This window comes from Macrosteles quadrilineatus, unplaced genomic scaffold (assembly GCF_028750875.1).
Source record: "Macrosteles quadrilineatus isolate MER2022 unplaced genomic scaffold, UCM_ALF_1.0 Scaffold_1__1_contigs__length_201487025, whole genome shotgun sequence".
NCBI classification, from domain to species: Eukaryota; Metazoa; Arthropoda; class Insecta; order Hemiptera; family Cicadellidae; genus Macrosteles; species Macrosteles quadrilineatus.
The window spans coordinates 187,272,112-187,295,794 of NW_026542594.1; the positions used below are offsets into that span (position 1 = coordinate 187,272,112).

Consider the following 23,683-nt stretch of genomic DNA (forward strand, 5'->3'; position numbering starts at 1 on the left):
CAAACGTATGCAATCAAAATAATCGTCCAACAGAGGTCTAAACTACCAACGAAGATTGCTAGTTAGAACCTACTACTTACTATTAAAAAAAAAATAGTCAAAAGTATATTCTTATTCCGTAGATATTCTGCGTTAGATTAACTAATTTAAGGATGATCGGGCGGATTAAAATGCTTACACACTACGTAAAGGGGCAATTACCTCTACTATCAAACGTAAAACGAGATTTACGATCTCAGTAACTGTGTTAAGTTCAACGATAGAGTGGTTTGGGATTGAAAAGAGATTTTGTACCTCTTTGGCGTTTTAACTATTTTCCAGATAAAAAGGTAAACAATAACGGTTTACGATTTGGAGTTGTATTATATTATCAAAGACTTGGGTGAGCGGATTGTTGTATAGTAAGAAAATTAATTTTTTAGGTTTGGTTTTAATTACGTAACTCGTAGGAACATAAAATAATTTGCATGAAAACCGTTATTCTTTAATAAGAAGGTAATAAAATAGTAAATTAGAAATAAAGTTATATTTTAGTAATTTCTTAAAGAAAATTCAAAATAATTGATCATTTTAGTAAGATACAATAAACTAACTGTTATCCACATTTAAGTATTTACACAATATAGCTGTTAGTGTTAAAGAACGCAAAGTATGTCATTGCGCTCGAGAACTGTAGATTGTCGCACGAAGCTTTAGCTGAGTCATCAGCTGATTTAGCGATCGGGAATAATCCATTCCCGCTCTAGAGCGGCAATGAGCTATTTTGCGTAGGTACTGTTAACAGATGTGGTAATGTGTGTACACGTAGTGGTATGAAAACATTATTTTACTGTTTTAAATAATGCGATACTATATTATACTTTATTATCAACAATAATAATATTAAACTGAAGCTTATGAAGAATGGAATCATGCTACGGTAGCAAACTATTTAGGACCCTACGTATTTAAGGACACATAGTATTATCAAAGATTACATCATTTTATGTAATCTTTGGTATTATGTACAATGTCAATATCTGTAGGTTTTTGGGGCCGGTTTCAGAATCCATATATTTTTATTGTCGTCAGATTTAATTCGCTTTAAATCGCTCTTGACATGGAGATACAACCTTGAGGGGGTATCCACTTAAGTTTCCAATCCACGTTGAGGGCGAGAGAGAATTTAATCTGACGATGTGATCGACGCAGCCAAATCTATAAATGAACAACATCATCACACTAATAACATTTTGTTACCACCCACACGTTGCTTGAAGCTAAAATAAAAGTTGGGAAAATCACTAAACACATCGTCAGTTCCCAGAAATGTAACTGCGCAGCAGAATGAGAGCTGAATTTTCCCGACGACAGGGTATTTCTCCCTGAATCCCCTCCCGGTGGGTAATCCCACCCCCACCGTGCTGGGAGTCGCTTGGCTTGAGGGTGAAAAGCCCAGTCTTGCAGCTGCAGTCGGTCGTGTTGGTCTCTAAATCGTTGACCAAATCCGCCATCATTTATTGCTGGCTGAGCACTTCAACTCCTACGGCACGGCCTAGCTATGTCATGCCAAATGGAGGAAAAAAGGGTAAATACATGTTACATGTGTATATTAATGTATTTAATTTTCCAGCATTTGTATTAAACACCGTACTTCGGAAACGAGTACTTCGCAATAATTTAATAAAATCGGAGATTGAAGTAATCGGGTGGAATAAAATTTATTACTCTTTACAGTACTAAAGGGACAAAATGGGTGTTAAAGGGTTAATTAAAAATAAATATTGATTTAATTTCAAGTGTTGCTTTGGTAACGGCGCCATTGTGGATCGAGGTGGGACAAACCATGTCTCCGTGATCTGCCACAATACACCACCCACTGTGCAACACTACCTGTTGTGAGGTGATCTTGGTTTGCACAAATGAGTTTTTATAATTTGTACCGTATATAAGCATGAATTCTGTGTACCATCTATGTTCAATGAAAGATCATTATTGGTATTGACAACACGGGTGGGTTTACTATAACGAGTCCAACATCGACATAATCTGAAACTTGATACGTAATTGCCTCATTTAAACGTTTTCGTGAAAAAAAAAACAAAAAATACTTAAACACTGTGTCATGTTAGTTTCAATGGATTTGCCATAAGCATTCAGATATTTGAGAGATGAAAAATATCCGTTTAATGCAAATCAGGAAAGAGACTAAATTGGGATCACCCATTTGAGATTATGCGTGTAGTTTTAGTACGTTCAGTATAGAGGACGTTGTGGAAATTATGGGTTTTGTGTTATATATATTCAAAGATTTATGTGTATGATAATTTTTTGTGAATACGATAGCGTTTCACGATCCTGTTTTTCCTACGGAATTGAAAATCAACAATACATCCAGTGCAGTTTCTAATGAAACCATTTCCATTGTGTAGACTTTGAATCGTAGCCAAAGTCAATGTCATGAAATATTTTGATCAACTAATTCTAGGTAAATGCCATACGCAGTTGTTATCTCAATAATAAGATTTTAAAGACAATGAGAGCCATGACTTTTACATTTTACAATTAAATTTTGTGTTTTCCCTCAAAATATATGCTAAATTCACCGATCCTTATGTTCCCTAATAAATATGATGGCTACAATCATTGACTATATATACCTACTGTAGGTATATATAGTCAATGCTCGATACAATTTTACCTGTTGGCAGTGCTATGTTTAGGGGGTTGCTTTACTTATAAATTCATTACACCTGTTTGGCTGCGATCTGTGATGCCAGTGTAATAAAAAAAAAATACAGCTAGTGGGGAACTTTTATACTTATTTATTTATTTATTGAACAAATACAGCAGCAAATTTGATACTTAAATAAACATCATGGTACTTTATAAGGCATTCGATGTGTTTTAATCCTCTTCACAATGTAGGATTAACAATTACATAGGATTAATAGGTTAATTTAACATCTCCAAAACATAAATAAATTAACGGTCGTGTTAGAGGGCTTCAAATATAAATGCCCATTTTATGGAGTTTCTTCTCCATGGGACATCCCAAATTCCAATAAACCTTACATATTTGATCAGTAGCATAGTAACTATAGTTCGGCCGCTTAGAAAGCGACCTCCTCTAGCATTGGTTTAGCATTAGCGCGCAGGTCGTTTTCTAAGCGGCCGAACTATAACATACCACACTCATCTCTTTCCATCTGGTCATGTTTTTATTTGTTTTTCCTCCCTTGATACCCATATGTACTCAATACAATAGCTACGTCCCCCAATACTTTTCATATAGGGAGGGAATCCGGAATACAATAAGCTATTACCGTCTCGTGGTAACCTAGAGCCCGGAACCAATTTACTTTTTTTGTTTTGATGTTGGTATCCAGAGGCCAAAAAAACCATCCGTCCAGATTCATATATTTAATACTGATTATATATTAATTTATACATTAATTTATATGTGTGTTGTACATTAACATGCCAATTTTAATCATCATTTTCAAAGATCAGTTGAAATCTTTAAAAGATATAATTTTGTTGTAAACAATATAATAATATTGCAAATATGATAATAAATTAATTAAATAATATTTAGCGGCCTAGTGTGTGTGAGTTAGCACGAAATTCCAATGTAAGAACATCAGATTCTAAACGATTTTACAGAGCTTATAAATCAAATAATTTTTTAGTACATAGAAGCGTTGTTGTACGCCTATAACAGAGAAAACTCCAAAAGCTCACTGTAAAATTCGCACCGAAACTAGACAATTCGTCCACATGAACGCATTAATGCGTTATCGGACTTATGTTCGATTCCAAAAAACATATTTTAAAACACATAAATTCTTTTGTAGTATCCAAAGTCAATGGCAAGCATTAGTGTTGGGAGGGGAAGGGAGGAAGTTTTCCTCAGTCTTTATTTTTCTGTTTCCTCAAGATGAGTTGGAACAAGTGGGTACTTGGCTTTCTCTGTATCCTCAGGCTTATCACATTTTCATCGTTTTGGAAAAATAACGAAAACATTTTCTTCTTGTATGTAGAAATAATGATTTACTACTATTTAACGCAAAAACTCTTTTAACGCTTTTTAACGCAAATAACTATTTAATGCAATAGTTTTGTCTTTTCTACACTCATGTTTCACTTATATTTAGCTTAAAATACACAGAGCTTTCCAGGGACGATGGTGGTTACTATCACCTGCAATTTATTACTACTACTACTATACTACTATTACTATTACTACTACATATATTTAATTACTATACTTGGGACCCTTCTATGACGTTGACTGTGTTATCTTTCATAAGTAGCCGTTTGGCTATAGCCTATATTAGCCACGTTGGTCAACTGAAGATCATAATTATGGATTAAACATATTCTTTGATTATAGATACTTTACGACAAGTGGATATTGCAATCTCACTTTTAAAGTTGAATCCATTGTGAAATGGTCAAATTCCTACGATTGAGCCGTCCACAAGATTGGCTGTTGTAAAATACGTTTTCTTCCTTTTACACATTTAAATATGCAAAAATAGAATGTGATACTCATAGTTGCACTATTATTAAGAGTAAGAGTAGGATTTTTTAGGTTTTCATCAATTATCGGAAAAAAGACAACAATCCCCTTTTACACAGGGTGTCCAGTAAGTTATCTACCAAGCTATGTGTAATATTTTAATAGGTAAAAATGAAGGCAGCTCAAGTATAGATTTTTGTTGTCAAAAACACTTCATTTACCAAATATCCGCCATTTCGTATAAATAAATATATCTTTGAAAGATTCCATTTGATCTTTAAAAGCTATCACAAAAATTGGCATATGTTAAGGTTCAAGACACATATCTTAGAAAACATTCAACTTGGTCAAATGTAAAATTTCAAAGTGGCCTTTGACTTTTTAAGAAATATTACATGAAAACGACTCGATCGTACAGAACATAGCATCCAAACCATTTGCAAATACAAGCCTGGTAGCACTTTGTTTTTAAAATCGGTTTATTAAAATATCCTAACTTATTTTAAAATTAATTAACTACACTATTTAACATTACCTACTTGATAGGCACTATTACTCCTTTAACTACCAGGCAAGCACATTATACTTTGCGGTCAAGTTGATGTGCCAGGTAAGTTAATTCCCGAAGAGCCTAAAACTCTCAGACCACTGCATATTTCTACGAGGACAACGGATATAAGCTGCAAGACAATCTTTGGGCGGGCATTAATTGCGCCAGGTGACCTGAGTCAGATAGTCGGGTATCCCTGAATTGCGCCAACTACACGTCAGGGAGCCACCCTAGACGTTCATTAACTGCGCCAAGTGGCGGCTCTCTTTGACTGTATAATTGAGTAGGTTGGTTAGGTTAGGTTAGAATAGGTTAGGATGACACGTAAAAAATTCGCTAACAAGGACATTCCTTCTGCCGGCAACTCACCCCTACCTGGCTTGGGCTTGGTGCTTGGGAAATTTGTTGGAACTCTTTGAGGGCTTGGCGCAATTAAGGAACTCTTTGGCGCAATCAATGCACGACCTAATCGTCACACCGAGTTAGGTATTTTCTAAACACCTCGTTGCTGTTGTTGATGTTGATGTGGTTGTTGCAGCCGTGTTTCCCACCTTGGAGTTGCACAGTCACGACCCACGGGCTGCGGCTCACGACCAGAAGGACAGAACCAAGAAGATGCTCCACCAAAACTCCAGGAGTAAGTAGTATCCCTCGTCACGTGATGGTTGTCCCATCTTCACCTTCACACATCGGACGTCGGCTCTCTAGCTCGCAACCGTTTTACACATTACTGGTTAGGCTGTGGGAGGTTGCGGCGTTTGTCACTTAAATCCATTAATAATTTGTGGGATTTGAACCCACTTCATTTCTTACGTATTAAGAGTCTTCATCAGTGGTAGCCATACTGGATTTTAGTCCCATAAGAGCAATGTTAACTTCTAAAAAAAACTGTTGTGATTAAATAATGATTGAGGTGTTAAAATTTAGATTTAGTGGTCCTCTAGGGAGTGTAGATTTCAGTTTTGCCATTTTCCCTCCACTTTATAAGTTAATGATCATTTATTAAGCATTTAATTATAGTATTTATTAAGAAAAGACAACAAAGAAATATTTGAAATATCATTACTTTATTCCCTAGTACTCTATGTTATAAACATAAAATTATAAATTTGCAAAACTATATCTTTATAAATAACACCGGCATACTGCTTCAAATGATGGTATGTTCTGTCAAATTTAACATTGCTCTTAAGGCACTAATATCCAATATACCAGGCACGTGACGTGATCGTATATTTTTGTGAGTGATGCGCCCACGCTTAAGCGGCCCACACACTACACGTGCATTGCACGCCGTGCAAGCACGTCGTGCCAAAAACTGACGAAACGTGCAAGTGTGTGGTGAACACCGTGCAAGCACGGCGTGCATTGGCATGGCACGGTGGAAATCAAAACGAGTTTGATTTTTGGCGTGCCGTGCCAAAGCACGCCGTTCTGACGTGCTAGTGTGTATGCGATCCCCGTGCCACGTGCTGGTAGTTCAACCACTTTTGACCCTATAAAAGTACTTTCTTATTAGTGAATCAACGGCATTTTGTCTTTGGCACGATCATCAAGATTATAACACAATGGATCGCGCGCTGTATGTGATGCGTGAGCCGAGACGCAGTCATAGATCTCTATATAATATATTTAGTCCAGTCAATAAAGGTATTGTAGAGGACATGGAGAGGGGGAAATTTTTTTTCTGCGGGAATGTGTTCGGGGTAGTCAGAAGATAAACATACCAAAAGTCCCCGCCCCTGGCCCTGCTGCTTCAGCGGAGGGAGGGGGGGAAAGACCCCATTTTTTAGTTTTTTACTTCTACACTGAAAACCATGCGTCGTACGGAAAAAATGTAAATTATAAAAAGAAAGATGATAAAATTATCTACAAGAATGGTTATATTCATTTCTTATGTATATGCATTAGTTTTAAAGATATTCTTAAAATAATATAAAAATTATTTTCTAAATTGATTTTTCAGACGTTTTTTTCCAAATAAATTCATATAATCGATTAACCTGCTGTTATTTTACATTAGTAAGGATAGAAAACGGGTTTTGGAGCACTAACCTATATAATATAATATATCCATCGTATATATTGTGTTAAAAATAGTTTATATAAATTTATTTAAGTTATTCCACGTGCGAAGATGTAGTTTTATAGATAGAATCAATACATGTAAAATTGTTCCAGTTTTCATGACCGCAGTACTGTAAATAGTTTGTAAACAAGTATTAAGTCGCCCGTCTCTTGACGTACTCAACGTCGTTGCATAAAGGCAATTTTCACGAGTGTTAACAATCGCATGTTGAGTGACACATTTAGGTCATTAAAATATGTACACGCCCTAATTAGCATGTCTTGTTGATATTCAATTTTCCTTACGCTCTTCCCTAACAGCTTATTTCAGTGGTTGTTTGGAAAAAATAGTTTAACTTGTTAAAAAATATTGTCATTAGTAAACAAGTTTATGTGTTTGTAGAAAATTGAATTTGCATTTTCGGTTATAAGATTACCTGCCTGTGTATAAAACTCTAGTTAGAAACTCGAGAACTCTGGCTTGAGAGTTGAATTAATTAAAAACAATTGAGGGATGAACTAAAGGGTTAAAATAGTACCATTTTAGCGAATTTATAGAGTGATCGAGATTGAAGGGGTTGTGATAGTTTTCTGTAATGGGGTTAGTGTATATTTTTCTGCCCCAAAGTGACGTATTTTCCAACCATTAATGTAACGTCAAGTTGATGAAACACGGTATTGTTTGTTAATTTACTTTTTACTCGAAACTATTTTACTGTTTATCCTCGTTAACGATTTACGCGAATTCAAATTTTAGTCGTTGACCGTCGCAAGTTATGGATGTCAAACTGTTAAACAATTTGGGTCAAAGAGATGCTAAATTGTGTGGACTAAGCGAGTAACTTTTGTGTGTGTAAATTACTTTTTAACTAGTGTGTTTGCGACCAACAAGGCGCGTCAACTCGTTGGCCCAATTTCCGCAACCCACTTTTAAAGGGTGGTTAAATACTAGTCAAAGATACTACCCTTCCCCACGCACACTTCAAAACTTGTACGACATCGTGGTTCTGATATAAATTGACACTATATATAGGTCGTGATTATAAAATTATCTGCATATTAGGTTTTAATTTTGGGATATGAAATCTTACTCTAAAATATTTGGCATACCGGTACTTAGTATGTTATGGTATAGTGTATGTGTATATGTCACAACAGTTGTTATACTCCGTTCAAACAGCCGTGGCACCTGACGGATTAGGAGACCCCATGGAAACCCTTGGGGCCTCCTAATCCCTCAGGTGCCACGGCTGTTTGACGCACTATAGAGCCAAACACAAAAAAAAACTTTGAAATTCGAAGGCACACATTTTGATTTTGGGGCCTTCCAATTTGCGGTCTGATGCGGAAAGTTCCATAGGGATGGGAATGGGAGGGTTTCTTGTTTGCAGTCTGGTTTCCGATTCTAGAATACTCTACTTAATGAATAGTGGATACTACACATTCACACTAGCATACTATACTATACTACACATAGCAGAATGACCCAGTCAATAATTAAATTTCATAATTTACCGTGGAATGATATCAAATAAGACCCACCGAGAAAACCTTACTCACCAAGTTTGTTAAACGTTGCTTTACTTGTTTGACTTGTTCACAAACTAGTGATATTAACAGGGTTGTTGTTTTTAACAGGCAGATCAGAGAGCAAGGATAGTCCGGACACGGAAAAGGCGGATCACTCTCAGTTTCATACCCATGCCGAGAAACATGGCCATACCGAAAAACACAATCATACAGAGAAACATGGTCATACCGAGAAAAATTGTCATACAGAGAAACACGGACATACCGAGAAAAATGGCCACTCTGAGAAACACAGTCATGCAGAAAAACACAGTCATAATGAGAAACAATCCCACACCGAGAAACATAGTCACTCCGAGAAAGTAAAACAGCCGAAACCCAGCAAGTCATCGGACAAGGAGAAAGGTGAGACCGAATAAAATGTTTCTTCTTTTGTAAAATATTAATTTTAAGTTAGTAATTATAGTTGTGAAGTGTTGCCATGTACATTAAGTTTTAAAATACAAATCTTTTAGTTATTTGTCTGAATTTGTTAAAATACTATCACTTTAGTAAGAAAGGGACTTTTCTGAAAGAGGGTACCACTATTTTACAATGTGATGGTTGGGTTGGGTTAGTTACCTTATGTTAGGCCAGACCGGGTTAGGTTAGGTTGGTTTACTTTGTTATAATGCCAAACAAGGTAACACTTTACAAATACGTCAATTTGAATTTGCGATCTTTTTTTATGAAGAGTTTCTACAAAGGTGAAATTTGTATGTGTGTTACTTTGCCGTTATAATGACCAAACCAACCTAACCTAACCGCCGCATCGCACTACAAAGAAGTGGCGGCCCTCTCTTTGAAAAGACCCAAAAAAAGACTACTGCTATTATAACTAATGTTTTTTGGCCCAATAATTTATGAATATCTTGTTTCAGATTCTAAGACGGACACGAAAGAGAAATAGCAGTTGGGATGTTGTGATTGTAGGGGGAGTGGGGGTAGTGCGAATGAGTGAACCAGCTGGTGAGAAGAAGTATACCAATGCAGTGTCAGGCCTAAACTGTAGCTTTACTCACTTCATCCATAGAGTAGAAACACTCGTACATAGAGAACAGTGATTCAGCATCCGTCATTTACAATATGTCTCATATAGCTTTGTATTTTACCACTGACTCGGGGACGCATAATTTTTATTTCAATTTCAGTTCCGGCATATAGGGAAAATGGAGTCTTTTGATTGGCTGATCCAGCAGTGACGTTATGACTTTGGGTTCAGTTTCTTAACTGGGCTACCCTAATATTGATTGAAAATATCGATTCGATTAGTAAATCTTCATTCGATGTTTTCATTATCAGCAAGTTTGGTTAGTTAGGTTAGGTTATAACAGTTTAATTTTATAATTGATATTTAAAAATATCGAATATCTACTTCGGCCATCAGTCATTGTTGGATCGGCCAATCAAATGACTCAATTCGCCCTATATGACGGATCCAATTGAAATAAAAATTATGCATCGGGTGCAAAAGTCTTTTCGCTTGTCTGTGATTATACATGGACAACGCATATGGCCATAGCCTTCTCTAAAGGCTCGTACAAGGCCTCAGCGTTTGTGTATGGCAACGTCGTACCTGCCGATCTATTGCCATGGTAACAACAACGTGTAAACACACGTGGAAAAAAGCTCTATTATGAAAGTGTAAAAGCTGTTTCGGTAGGCCGAGGTTGCGATGTTGCCACGTCTCGCCAAGGCCTTGTATAAGAGGAGGCTATGTATATGCGTTTTCTGTGTCCGTTTCCAAACGGCCATGTTCTTTAAAAAATAGTTGTTTGACTGTATCTAGTCCTATTTAAATTAAGTCAACAGAAATAAGAATGAATTACACGCTGTCCTTGTTATTGTTGTTCTACATAGTCTACGCATATGGCCATCAGGCCATAGCTTTCTCTAAAGGCTCTACAAGGCCGCAGCGTTGGTGTGTGGCAACGTTGCACCGGCCTATTGCCATTATAGGCTAATAACAAACGTGTAAACATACACATTCGATAGGCCTGGGATACGGTGTTGCCACGCCTCGCTGTGCCCTTGTATTAGAGGAGGCTAGGCCTACATGTATATGCGTTTTCTGTGTCCGTTTCCAAGAAGCCATGTTTTTTGAAAAAAAATGTTTGACTGTATCTAGTCCTATTTTAAATCGACAATCAGTCGTTTTAAATTAAGTCAACAGAAAGAAGAATGAATGACACGCTGTTTTGTGTAGTCCTTGTTATTGTTGTTCTACATAGTCTACGCATATGGCCATCAGGTCATAGCTTTCTCTAAAGGCTCTACAAGGCTGCAGCGTAGGTGTGTGGCAACGTTGCACCGGCCTATTGCTATGATAGGCTAATAACAAACCTGTAAACATACACATTTGGTAGGCCTGGGTTGCGGTGTTGCCACGCCTCGCTGCGCCCTTGTATTAGAGGTGGCTAGGCCTATGTATATGCGTTTTCTGTGTCCGTTTCCAAGCGGCCATGTTCTTTAAAAAAATATTTGTTTTAAATTAAGTCAACAGAAAGAAGAATGAATGACACGCTGTTTTGTGTAGTCCTTGTTATTGTTGTTTTACATAGTCTACGCATATGGCCATCAGGCCATAGCTTTCTCTACAGGCTCTATAAGGCCGCAGCGTTGGTATGTGGCAACGTTGCACCAGCCTTTTGCCATGATAGGATAATAACAAACGTGTAAACATAAACACTGTGGATAAAAACTCCATTATGAATGTGCAACAGATGTTTCGATTGGCCTGGGTTGCGGTGTTGCCACGTCTCGCTGCGCCCTTGTATTAGAGGTGGCTAGGCCTATGTATATGCGTTTTCTGTGTTCCTTTCCAAGCGACCATGTTCTTTTAAAAAATATTTGTTTTAAATTAAGTCAACAGAATGAATGACACGCTGTTTTGTGTAGTCCTTGTTATTGTTGTTCTACATAGTCTTCGCATATGGCCATCAGGCCATAGCTTTCTCTAAAGGCTCTACAAGAACGCAGCGTAGGTGTGTGGCAACGTTGCACCAGCCTATTGCCATTATAGGCTAATAACAAGGTAGGCCTGGGTTGCGGTGTTGCCACGCATCGCTGCGCCCTTGTATTAGAGGAGGCTAGGCCTATGTATATGCGTTTACTGTGTCCGTTTCCATGCGGCCCCTTCGCATCATGATCGTTAAAACATGTTATGACTGTACATGGCCCTATTTAAAATCGACAATCAGTCGTTTTTAATTAAGTCGACAGAAACAAGAATCGATAACACGCTGTTTTGTGTAGTGGTTATTCTGTGTTTTTAAGTATTGATTGTTGCTTAATTTGTGTCTGCTATTCCCTATTCCCTTCCCTAACCGATGAAGTTTGTGTTCAAAGACACATAGCTGAGTTGAATATACTGTGTATCGCTAAATTAGTCTAAGGTAAAGTTTTAAGTCAATGTGGAAAAATTACAAATTACGATTAATTTAAAAGGGATAAACAAACCATTGGAAAATAAATTGTATAATCCAGCAAAATTATTATTATTGGCGTTATAAGTGTATAATTTGTGTTGATGAGTATTTAACTTTGTGTGATAATTCTCTAAAATGTACGGAAATATCTCGACACTGCTCTGTACTCTAAACATTGCTCATGACGAAAATATAAATAGGTAAATTTATTATATTTTAACATTGTATGATGCGTAACGATAGTCTAGCTTATGTATTTAATGTATTATTTGTGTAGCATGGTAAGTTAGCTAAGAAAATGTATTGCGATTATTTGAATATATATTATTACTGTAAATAAACTAACTATTTACTTAGATCCCTCTAAGTACCCTAAAATAATGTTGAATAACGTAAACAATCTTATTTCTATTTTAATAGGATGCTATTAAATTTCCTAATAAGGAAGAAGCTTTTACCGTAGGTGGCATGGTAAGACGTAGACCCGGGAGCGATTTACGTTTTGATGTCCCAAGAGGTCATAATCAAAAAACGATTCGTTAAAATGTATATACATGTCTATGTCACAAACTCCGAATTCACATCGATTCATACATATTATTAATGTTTCTAACGATAATATATCGCAGGAACTATCCTCCATAGCCTCACTATTCTCCCCTGTTGTTTCGAAATCCCCCCAACGTTTTGTCAACTCGTGAGTTTTTCATTATATTAGCATGATTTGCACTGTGATTAGTTGATCTAACAAACAGCTCAGCTCACTTCCAGTTCCAGCGTAAGGGGATTACTGTTCACAAGTCAAATTAATTTTTAAACGAAATAAAGAAACTTCTTACCACTTAGGCCGGTGATGTACGGATATCGTTTTGTATATGATCATGAGAAGATGATGATGAATCGTATAAGTTAATGTAAATTTAAATCTTGTCATGTTTATTCACAATTTTGTACTTTTTAAATGCATCTTTAGACTGACTTACTGGCAAAAACACTTTCCTAACTGAATATTGCTTTTTAGATGAAGCAGTTTAAATGTATTAACTGCTTAATTAAACAAAATCATTGATTTTCGACCATAAAGATTGTTTTTATCATCCTTATCGGTTTTAAAAGATTCAGTAAAGGATCCTACATTTGTTTAAAAATCATTTTATGGCTGCTTGTTAATCGAAACTAATTGAACCATCCAATTTTTCAGAACAAACAGGTTTATGATAACTTTGTCGTGTTTGCTCCAGTAAATGTAACATCAACATGGCCAATGCGTATAATGTTGGGGGGTTGGGAAGTGGCTGTGTAACGTTGGTAGCGAGGTTGTTATCGACCAACACCCCTTACCTTCCACACGCCATCCGGGCCAACCCTCCAACCCTCCAACCCTCCAACCCTACCCATCACGCTAGCTGAGGTATATAAATAGCAATCCTGCATAATCAGTCGTGCTGTGATTGGAGTTTAAAGGAGGAACCTTGAGTGTTGCTATAACAACTATCCGAGGAGGGGCTGCAACACGGACAAGGGATTTTCATTGCTTAATTTTCTAGGACGTTATCCTTTTACAAATTATTTCAGGCTAGATGGCTGTGACATTATTGCATGATATTAATTTGTGATTGATTGGAGAGCTGCGGGACTTCGTTCCCAGAGGTACCGGGTTCGAATTCTGTCAATGACAGATTAATTCTAAACGATAATGCTGCAACCCCCTCTGGGCCTATCATGAAGTGATGTGGAATACCGTTCGGGTAGAGACTAGCTCGCTTTCCAGCTGACCAATTGTGAAATACGTAACCTGCCTATGTCATTATCTATTTACCGTTTAATCAGTAATCAACTACGAATTTTACCACCAAACGTGGTTTTATGCAATACAAAGAAATAGTTGCCTTAGACGACTTGCCTACTATACTAAATTGTAGCCAATATAGTACTACTATATTAAACTCGTATACTCGTATATTAAACTGAAATACTAGTTCGGATTTCACACATAATAAAAATGAACAAAAATTTAAAACTATTAATTAATAGTGGGTTTGATTAATAAACCACCTTTACAAAATTTGTTGTGAATAGGCCTAGGTGTTATGCAGTACTAATTTAATCATGTCATGAATGCTTAACACATAATTTGGGTTTCTGTTATAAAACGTCAATCTTCCCTATACGACCTTTTGTAATATAGCTCAATTTTTTGTGGTCATAACCATGGTATTGTCATGAAGAGTTTTCCCTCGAGGAAGTGTGCGAAAAGTTATGAGACTTAACGACTTCCTCAGATTCATTTCTTTTCTTGTTACGATACTCAAGAGAACCCTTCTTATACACAATATAGTATAAAACGTTTCTACACTAAGTAGGTACGGATATAAATACGGTGCACTCAATAGTGTACATATTCAATGTGTTAAAATACAATATGATCCGACGTTGTTGTATGACTATGATTGAATATAACGAATGTATGTAATTTATAGGCCTACATTTTTTCGTAACTAATGGGTTACGATTATTTACGATACCAGTGATAGTACTGTAGTATTTTTAAGTGGTACGTTTGAAAACTCTTCGCAGACTAAGCTGAATTCCGCCAGAACTTTCTAAGCTAGAAATTGTCCGTTCAACCATTTTTCCTGTCATATACTATGCTCATCCTGCTTTTGCCTGTTACTCGGGAAAATTTGATGATCCTTACCCGGCTGCAGAACAGAGTGCTTAGATTTGTCTACAATCTGAAAAAATTGATCACACTAGCGGGTACAGATTGAGTGCCAAGGTGTTGTCAATCATGGGGTACTTCGACATACAAACTGTAAATCTGGTCCACAAAGTTCTTCAGACTGGAAAACCTGAGTACCTTAGGAAAAAGTTGGTGTTGAGGCATGAAATCAATGAGCACAGTTTGATAAAATTTGCTTCTTTAAATTTACGGTTTATTATAGTATGCCGGGAATTTATTTACTATAGCCATAATGTTGGTTTTTGAGGAATTATTGCGGACATTTCCATCATAATTAGTTATTAGTTACGATCTTATTTGTTTTTTGCTAATGGGCATGCCATGCTAAAAAAATTAATACATGTAGGTTGTATTCCAAAATTAATAAAATACTATAGTCCTATGTATAAAGTCTTAATTATATATGAGGCATATGCTTCTAAAATGAATTTACTTTGATAAAACCAATTAAAAATTACAAATCTTGAGTTAAGAAACTGTTACCTTTATAAAATTCTAAACCTTGTTCGGTCCCAAAAGATATTTCTGGAAGATATTTACAATTTGAAAGATATTTACACATTGGTCTGTTAAGCTATTAACGTTTTAATTATATCGTTTGAACATGCCACCTCTGAAGAGAAACCTTCTATCCTCCTCCCCATTTTGAGTGTAATGGTACTGCGTTGCGTTTCATTAAACGTGCATTCAATAATCCCTCGATGACTCTTTGACTTGTTTTTACATAACAGAGGTCCTCACTGGGTACAACAAGAGGCCACGGTATCTACATGTAAACAGTTCATCTTACGGCTATACCTTGTTTCAAAGGACAAATTAGCACTGTATTCCTAAAACCAACCGACATCACAGAAACTTAACAAAACCCCAATCTACCCAGGAATGTCAGGCTTTAATTTCGTATGTGAATAATATATGCAAATTAAATTTCAGTTGAAAGTACACGTTCAAATGCTTACTTAGATCAAGTTAATCACGTTCGAAAAATATCTGAGTTTGAATAGGACTTATTTTATTTTAAGAAATTTTCATATAAGTAGTTGATACTCCAGAGGTCCCAGGTCCAGGGTTTTCCAAGTTCTATGGTAATTATTCCCTGTGTGGGAATTTCGCTAAAACCATTTGTGTTTGGCAGTATTTTAACCCGGGACCTGAGGGACCGAAGGCCTGCACCAGACCACTTGCTGAGTTTTTCAAAACAAATCCTAAGTTTCCCCAGTTCGTGGACACTGGACAGTGATGGAAGGCATAAGTTGAGAAAATGATACTCGCTGGAATTTCAAGCTACAGTTTAGTACAACCATCGAGGCTACAACCAGGCATTTCGATATTGGCAAGGGATCGTTTTGAAAAATCGGTGCTTTTTACAACACTAAACTATAATTTTGATTATTTACAGCCAATATATACGACTTCCTAATATTACGTCATGTTGGAGAATAAGGATTACAGAATGAGAAAACTTGAAAATAAATAAATATATATTTACAGTTATATTAATAACAAACTCTTAACTAAACATTTATTCTAAGATATGTTAAAACAGTACATATTATACGTTAATACTTTGGAGTCATTTCAACGGTGAAACAATATACAAACTTTGTTAGCTTCATTAGTACAAGAATACAAACCGTGGACCTAATCCAACCGCTATAAGCGGATTGCTTAGGATTGTCTTTTCCGATTCCCGCTGGTGGAAACGGCAAATGTTATTTTAAAAGGCTCATTACTGTTTGAGGATGTTCCTTTGATGTTCTAATCTGATTTTGTCAGATATTGTTACAAAGTGGCTAAATTTCATAGGAAATATTTGCGTTCAATTATTGTATTTAAAAAGTAGAACAACCATTCTTTGTATGATGTTAAACAAATAAAGGATTTTGAACGTTTATGCATAGATAAATCTAGTCTATGGTTTATGTTAGCAATGAGAATAAATCTTTATCATTTTACATTTAATCAAAAATTAGTAATAACTTTCTGTATCTTTTTAACAACGTGTCTTTCGAGTTTAGAGTATTTTCTACCTGCTCTAGGGTTTTGGTACTTAAAAGATGATTTAAAAACTGTTTGAACTCAGTTGGTACAATATACAACCCGTATTTATTGTTCGAAGTCTAAACTAGACACATAATGATTTGAATCACACATAAATCAAAATGTATAAAAATAAATCTACAACTTATTGTACTGTTATTTTTTTATTTTTGAGGTAAGGTGTCCTCACGGAGTCCAATCTTATTTAACAATCGTGTAACTAAACCAGATTAATTTCGACCTTCAATCAAAATCACTATAAACATTTTAAATTGTCTTTTTTAGTGTACTAGGTTTGAACGAACAGATTCTCTACTCGTAGACTAAATCTACATAGTTGGACGGAAGGTACATAATGTATTTCCCTTTACATTTATATATCAAAAAGAAAGGATCGGACATAAAGTTGCATACAATATTTGATAAACGTTGGACAAACAAAGCGACTGTTGATACAAATTGTCTCAATGGTGAGGTCTAGTCGCTTTCCAGTCGGTGTAGAGGAGGTAGCAGCCAGCCGCGTACACCACCGTGTTGACTAGTCCGAACACCTGTAACAGTCACAAAAAACATGTATTACACAAATTTATCCTTATAATACGTGAAGGCGATTTCTCCGAAACACGAGTGTGACGGAATGTTTCTCCGTTAATAATGGGCGGATTTTTACAAAATATGTGTCAAAATTTAGTATTTTTGTGTAGACACCCCCTTTCACCTATTTATGTAATAAAAGTCCTCGGGCTTTGCCCCACAGGCCATCAAAATCAAGATGTATTTCTTACTAGGTGGCGTTTGCAGAGGCATCCACAAAATTGAGCGGAGTCATCAAGGGTTCATATTATATTGTTTTTGTCATACTAAAGTAAAAACAGTAGTTTTGAATGCATGCGTTGCGGGTCTAAAGTAGCATTTTTAATATTTAGGGAGTAAAAATGGTTTTTTAGCCTCTATGGAGTAAAAATCAGCTGTTGTCAACTCAGTTGTAAATTTCGATTGTAAACAATTGCATGTATCGAAAATTCAATATGTATCGATTCCTGCTTCGTAATCATTTTAACATACAGTCTACAGTCTCTTCCCGTAGCATTTTAGCATCGCAGGTACATTAATCCATTCCCAAACTCAACACTGCTCACCTTTACTACTTCCTTCACCACACCCTACGTCGTGGACCTGTTTCCCTCTCTTCCCATAGCATTTTAGGATTGCAGATACATTAATGTATTTGCCAAAGACAGTTCCCACACTCGGCACTGCTAGCCTTACTACTTTCTTCACCATTTACTACGTCGTAGACCTGTTTCCTTCCTTTCTCGTAGCATTTTAGTATTGAAGATACATTAATCTAACTGCTACAGACGGATCTCACACTATGCTGATGCTCATATTTTACTACTTCCTAAGCCACTTCCTACGTCGTGGACCTGTATTCATCACTTTCCATAGCATTTTAGTATTTTAGATACGTTACTCTAATTGCCACAAACATTCCCACACTCCGTACTGCTAGACTTTACTACTTCTTTCACCATTTCCTATGTCGTGGGCATGCTTCTATTCCTTCTCATAGTATTACAGCATTGCAGATACAATAAAACTGCTACAAACGGTTTCCAGTTACCATACTCCACATTGCTCACCTTACTACTTCCTTCACCACTTCCTACATCGCGGACCTGTTTCCCTCCCTTTCCGTAGCATTTAAGGATTGCAGATACCTTAATCTAATCGTCATAAACAGTTCCCACACTCCGGACAGCTTGCCTTGACTACTTTTTTCACCACTTCCTACGTCGCGGACCTGTTTTCCTTTCTTCCCAAGCATTTTAGGATTGCGGATACCTTAATCTAATTGTCACAAACAGTTCCCACAGTCCGGACTGCTTGCCTTTACTACTTCCTTTGCCACTTTCTACGTCGCGGACCTGTTTTCCTCCCTTCCCATAGAATTTTAGGAATGCAGATACCTTAATCTAATCGTCATAAACAGTGTCCACACTCCAGAATGCTCGCCTTTACTACTTCCTTCACCACTTCCTACGTCGCGGACCTGTTTTCCTCCCTTCCCATAGAATTTTAGGAATGCAGATACCTTGATCTAATCGTCATAAACAGTTTCCACACTCCAGACTGCTCGCCTTTACTACTTCCTTCACCAATTCCTACGTCGCGGACCTGTTTTCCTCCCTTCCCATAGAATTTTAGGAATGCAGATACCTTAATCTAATCGTCATAAACAGTTTCCACACTCCAGACTGCTCACCTTTACTACTTCCTTCACCACTTCCTACGTCGCGGACCTGTTTTCCTCCCTTCCCATAGACTTTTAGGAATGCAGATACCATAATCTAATCGCCATAAACAGTTTACACACTCCAGACTGCTCGCCTTTACTACTTCCTTCACCACTTCCTACGTCGTGGACCTGTTTTCCTCCCTTCCCATAGAATTTTAGGAATGCAGATACCTTAATCTAATAGTCATAAACAGTTTCCACACTCTAGACTGCTCGCCTTTACTTCTTTCTTCACCACTTCATACGTCACGAACCTCAAGCTAGTGTCGTCATTTGATTAAATTTATGATCCATACCGTTTCTGTTCTAATATATGTGGAATAATGCTTTCAGCTATTTCTTTATCTACTGCATTCAAAAGTACAGCTGATCATATGTCGTTGTTTATGTGTCAAATATTGATTCCATAAGGATTACATTGAAACTTTGAGACCCAGAGGGGCGTATTCCTGAGAGTTATTTTTAACGCCATATAGATGTTGGCACTCACCGATATGGTCTTTATCACCATGCAAAATTTGAAAACTATTGATTCAGCCGTCTAGGAGGAGTTTGCGTATTACGAAATGCATAAGAGTCGACGTATAAGAGCTTCGCTCGCTTCGCTCACTCCGCTCAATAAAGAAATTTACTAACTTCGTTTTGCTATTAACGATAATACTTATTAATCGTAATGTAAATACTTATTATACTTTATTATACTTTTGCATGTATTTTAAAATGCAATACACTATATAAAGTGATAGTAATACATTAAGAAATCTTCATTTAAAAAATCAATAAGCACTTGAGCATTTGCCTATATGTTTCCTGGTAAGTGTGTTGTAACTGTTTCTTATAGTATAGTATCTTAAAGTAAAACCGAATTATTCTTTTCTGCATTCTCACCCCGTAGCGACGAAGCACGGGCAGAGCAACTAGTTTATTATATTACAGAAATGTATTTACAATCTGTAACACTAGAATATTAAGTGAGTTCAATATGACTTTATCACATTATAACAAGTACATAATCAAACAGAATATTTATGAACATTTCAACTAAAAACGAATTATAAGGTCGATCGGATGCACTATATTGCAGAATATAGGAGAATTTGCTGTCACAAATACCCCTATTTACGAGTTCTGGGGCTTCTATGTTGTTTGGAGTAAATAGGGATATTTGTGACTGCAAATTCTCCTACTCTTCAACAGTATTTAAAGTATTTTTTTCGTTATGATAAGATTGAACAATAACAACACTTCAGTCTAAGAAAAACCTAATCTTAATAGTATTTATTTTTTTTCAAATAGATCAACAGCATCTTCCAATACTTTTCGATACCTCGGAGATTTGCAATAAACATTTACCATGCTCAATGGTAGTCCTAGGTATTTACTAGGATCAATGGTAAATGTTTATTGCAAGTCTGTTACAAAGGTTGTTTTCGACCATTTACGTTGGTCGGGCCCAAATATAGACAGTGACAATCAAATGGGATGGTTGTTGGTAATACAATTTACCTCCAAAGAGTTCGGAAAGAGTCGGAAACTGAACTCGGAACTTTGATATCGGACGCAATAGAAATTTACTTGTTTATATATTTTGACTTCTTGTTTGAAATTGATAGTAAAATGTATTACACGGCTTAATATCAAAGGGAATCGAACGTATGTAATTTCTTGGCGCTAGAAAAATTTATTACAAACGCACGTGTAAAATGAGTAAGGATTGCAGTTTGACAAGGCTTTCAACTTTTTTATTTCAAATTTATGGAAAATAATGTTCTAAATACAAAAATAATATAAATATCCCCATACAGACGAGAGGTGTCTAACAGGTGGCGCTACAAGTGGAACGCCGCTGCCAGTCATAAAATATTTACCGCTCCTTCAAAACAGCGAGTTTCATCAACTCAATAAGTCACCGTGTTGATTCCTACTTACTTGTTGGCAAAAATTAACCGTGAAGTTTTCTTTCTCGACCAACAATAAATACCTAATGGCCAAATTGAAGCGTTTCTTAGGTAATCCAAACCATCATTATTATATGATTAATATGTCCCACCTTCACATCGTAGGAAGCTAGGTTCTAGCCCGGAACTGCTTCACTTCAGGCTAGTACTATATATTACTATAGAGGGTTATAGAGGGTTGTGGCATTATCACATGGATAAAATCCATTGGTGATTGGCGGGATCTGAACCAGGGACCTCGGGCACCGAAGCCCCGCGCTCTACCACTAGACTACGATAGGGATTAATCAGTTTTTAATTTATTATTGTCTCTGTGCTTTAGAAATTGGTTGAGAAAAAGCGAAATGTTAACAGTTCTATCTGGCACACTTGTTATTGGCCCTAGATGGTTTTCTGACTTATAACAGTAAAGAGATCATCATTGGGTATAAAATAAGCTGGATAATTTGGCATTTTTAGGTATGTTTGATGAAATTGTGGACGCATTTTGTACGATTTGGTAGTGGCTTGTTTATGTTGGAGGTGTTTTGTGGACTTGCACATTCGAGTTTGCAGTCCAACTTTGGAGGGATTTGGGTAATTGTGAATCGTGATTCATCACAGTTTTACTGGAGCTTGATGGATTGGTTTACAATCCCTTATAGAATATTATAGACCACTTTTTCATCCATCTATCTATACTATAATACGAGTAAGGTTTGCGCACAATGATTTCAAAAACGGCTCCAACTTTTCCCTCTAAATTGTTAGACATATCTTTTGGGCTAAAAACAACATCCATGCTAGGCTCTGTTCTGGGGAAATTCCTTCTTCGTTGGAAAGTTTAAGATAAATTTGAATAATTTTTAACATTGGTTTTAGCCAATAAATTACGACATTTTTGGGGAAATGTAAATAAATGAATTGTATTCTATGCTTATAACAAATTATCTTACAGTACAATAGTAAATTACTAAATACAAAAGAAAAGGACGATCCTATGAATACCATTTAGCATTGATCACTTGTAAATCACTTGAGGTGTTTTACCATTGGGAATTAATTACGAGTGTTCAAAACGTAGAGTATTTTACCGCAATAGATTATACAAGTATTATAGTAGCTTATGCTTGTATGTAATTAGTTTTATTACATGTTTTAGATCGTATTCTATAATATTATCGTTCGTAAAGAAAAAAATTGGTTAAAAATCATATATTTGCATGTTTGATTTTTTATCATTACAAACTGATTATAGGCAGTGACGTAGCCAGGGGGGGGTCCTGGGGGTCTGGACCCCCCCTTCCGGTCTTAAATATAATATTTTTTTTATTAAATGTAAAATTATATAATCATACTGTATTGACTTTGGAGTTGATTATTTTAAATGCCAAGAGCTAAAAAAGACCGTTTTAGGGCCTATATTTTTTTTAAAATTTCCGTTTTACCGGACCCCCGGTCTGTCGACCCCCCCTATTTTGAAATTATGGCTACGTCACTGTTATAGGACTACACCGTCGAGCAACGCTCGGTCCCCTCTTACTATTCCCTGCGATTTTGCATCTTTCCGGAGAGATTTCAGGAAGCAATACTTGGACGCGTACTATATAGTCTGTGTTTAGTATGTGTATGGTATACTGATGATGTATTTACCCCAGCTGCGATGTTTGAGCCCCTGTACCACGAGACGTAGGGCGTGGACCAGGCAGACAGTTGGACAATGACGGCGATCAGGTACAACACAGTCACCATACTAGTGTTGAGCAGCTCCTGTAAATCAAACACATCACATAAAACCAATGGAATTGGTCGGGTACCAACAGAAATATAGGGGTTTCAAATACCAAATTTTCTCTGGTCAAAACTAATTGCAAAATTAGTTTGGATACAACTAAGTAAAATTATATTTTGAAACGAACTCCACAAGATTCCGTGAAATTGTACCCTCCATATATCCCCCGCGGTATACATCGATGAATTGAATTGAATACACCACAGTTTGGAATCAGCACATTCATGTATTCAGTGTTGACTAAATTGAATTTCAGGAATAAAATTCAAGCTATCGGGATATACAGGGTGAATAAAAAGTCAAGACCCCCCCCCCCTCTAATAGGTCTATTTTTCCAAGTAAATATACAGAGATATCCTTTTGGTGATCGTTTAATCTTAGCAGCAAGTTTCATTTTATGATTTTGAAATTTTTGACAATTACAATTACGAACCAATTTTAACATTGATTTTCCACAACATTTGACGGGCTACCATTTTGGATAGAGAAGAGATAGCGACCTCTAGTTTTCACCATTCTTTAAGTTTTTGAAACAGTTCAAAATGAGGTGTCACTTGAAGGGAGTTTACATTTAAAATATTTGAGTTGCCCCCCAAATCCCCCCTTTTGGGGGGACACTCAAAAATTTCAAAATCATAAAATGAAACTTACTGCTAAGATTAGACGATCACCAAAAGGATATCTCTGTGTATTTACTTGGAAAAATACTAGAGGGAGGGGGGTCTTGACTTTTTATTCACCCTGTATAAATACT

General features: G+C 36.4%; 2 protein-coding genes across 2 annotated transcripts in view; one reads left to right on the forward strand and one right to left on the reverse strand.

Moving 5' to 3' along the window:
• Positions 1-1,450: 1,450 nt before the first annotated feature.
• On the forward strand, positions 1,451-10,790 carry LOC128992057 (putative uncharacterized protein FLJ46204). The gene is made up of 4 exons (XM_054415443.1): positions 1,451-1,567; positions 5,593-5,691; positions 8,760-9,056; positions 9,572-10,790. The coding sequence occupies exons 1-4, from the start codon at positions 1,546-1,548 to the stop codon at positions 9,598-9,600; spliced, it is 447 nt and encodes a 148-aa protein (XP_054271418.1). The 5' UTR covers positions 1,451-1,545; the 3' UTR covers positions 9,601-10,790.
• A 5,534-nt stretch (positions 10,791-16,324) lies between these two features.
• Positions 16,325-23,683, reverse strand: part of LOC128992078 (uncharacterized) — a 53,157-nt gene continuing 45,798 nt past the window's right edge. Inside the window, exons 3-4 of the mRNA XM_054415482.1 lie at positions 22,791-22,907; positions 16,325-17,452 (exon numbers count right to left, since the gene is read on the reverse strand). Of these exons, the coding sequence (XP_054271457.1) occupies positions 17,366-17,452; positions 22,791-22,907 (204 nt within the window). The 3' untranslated portion in view covers positions 16,325-17,365. The remainder of the gene's footprint in view (positions 17,453-22,790; positions 22,908-23,683) is intronic.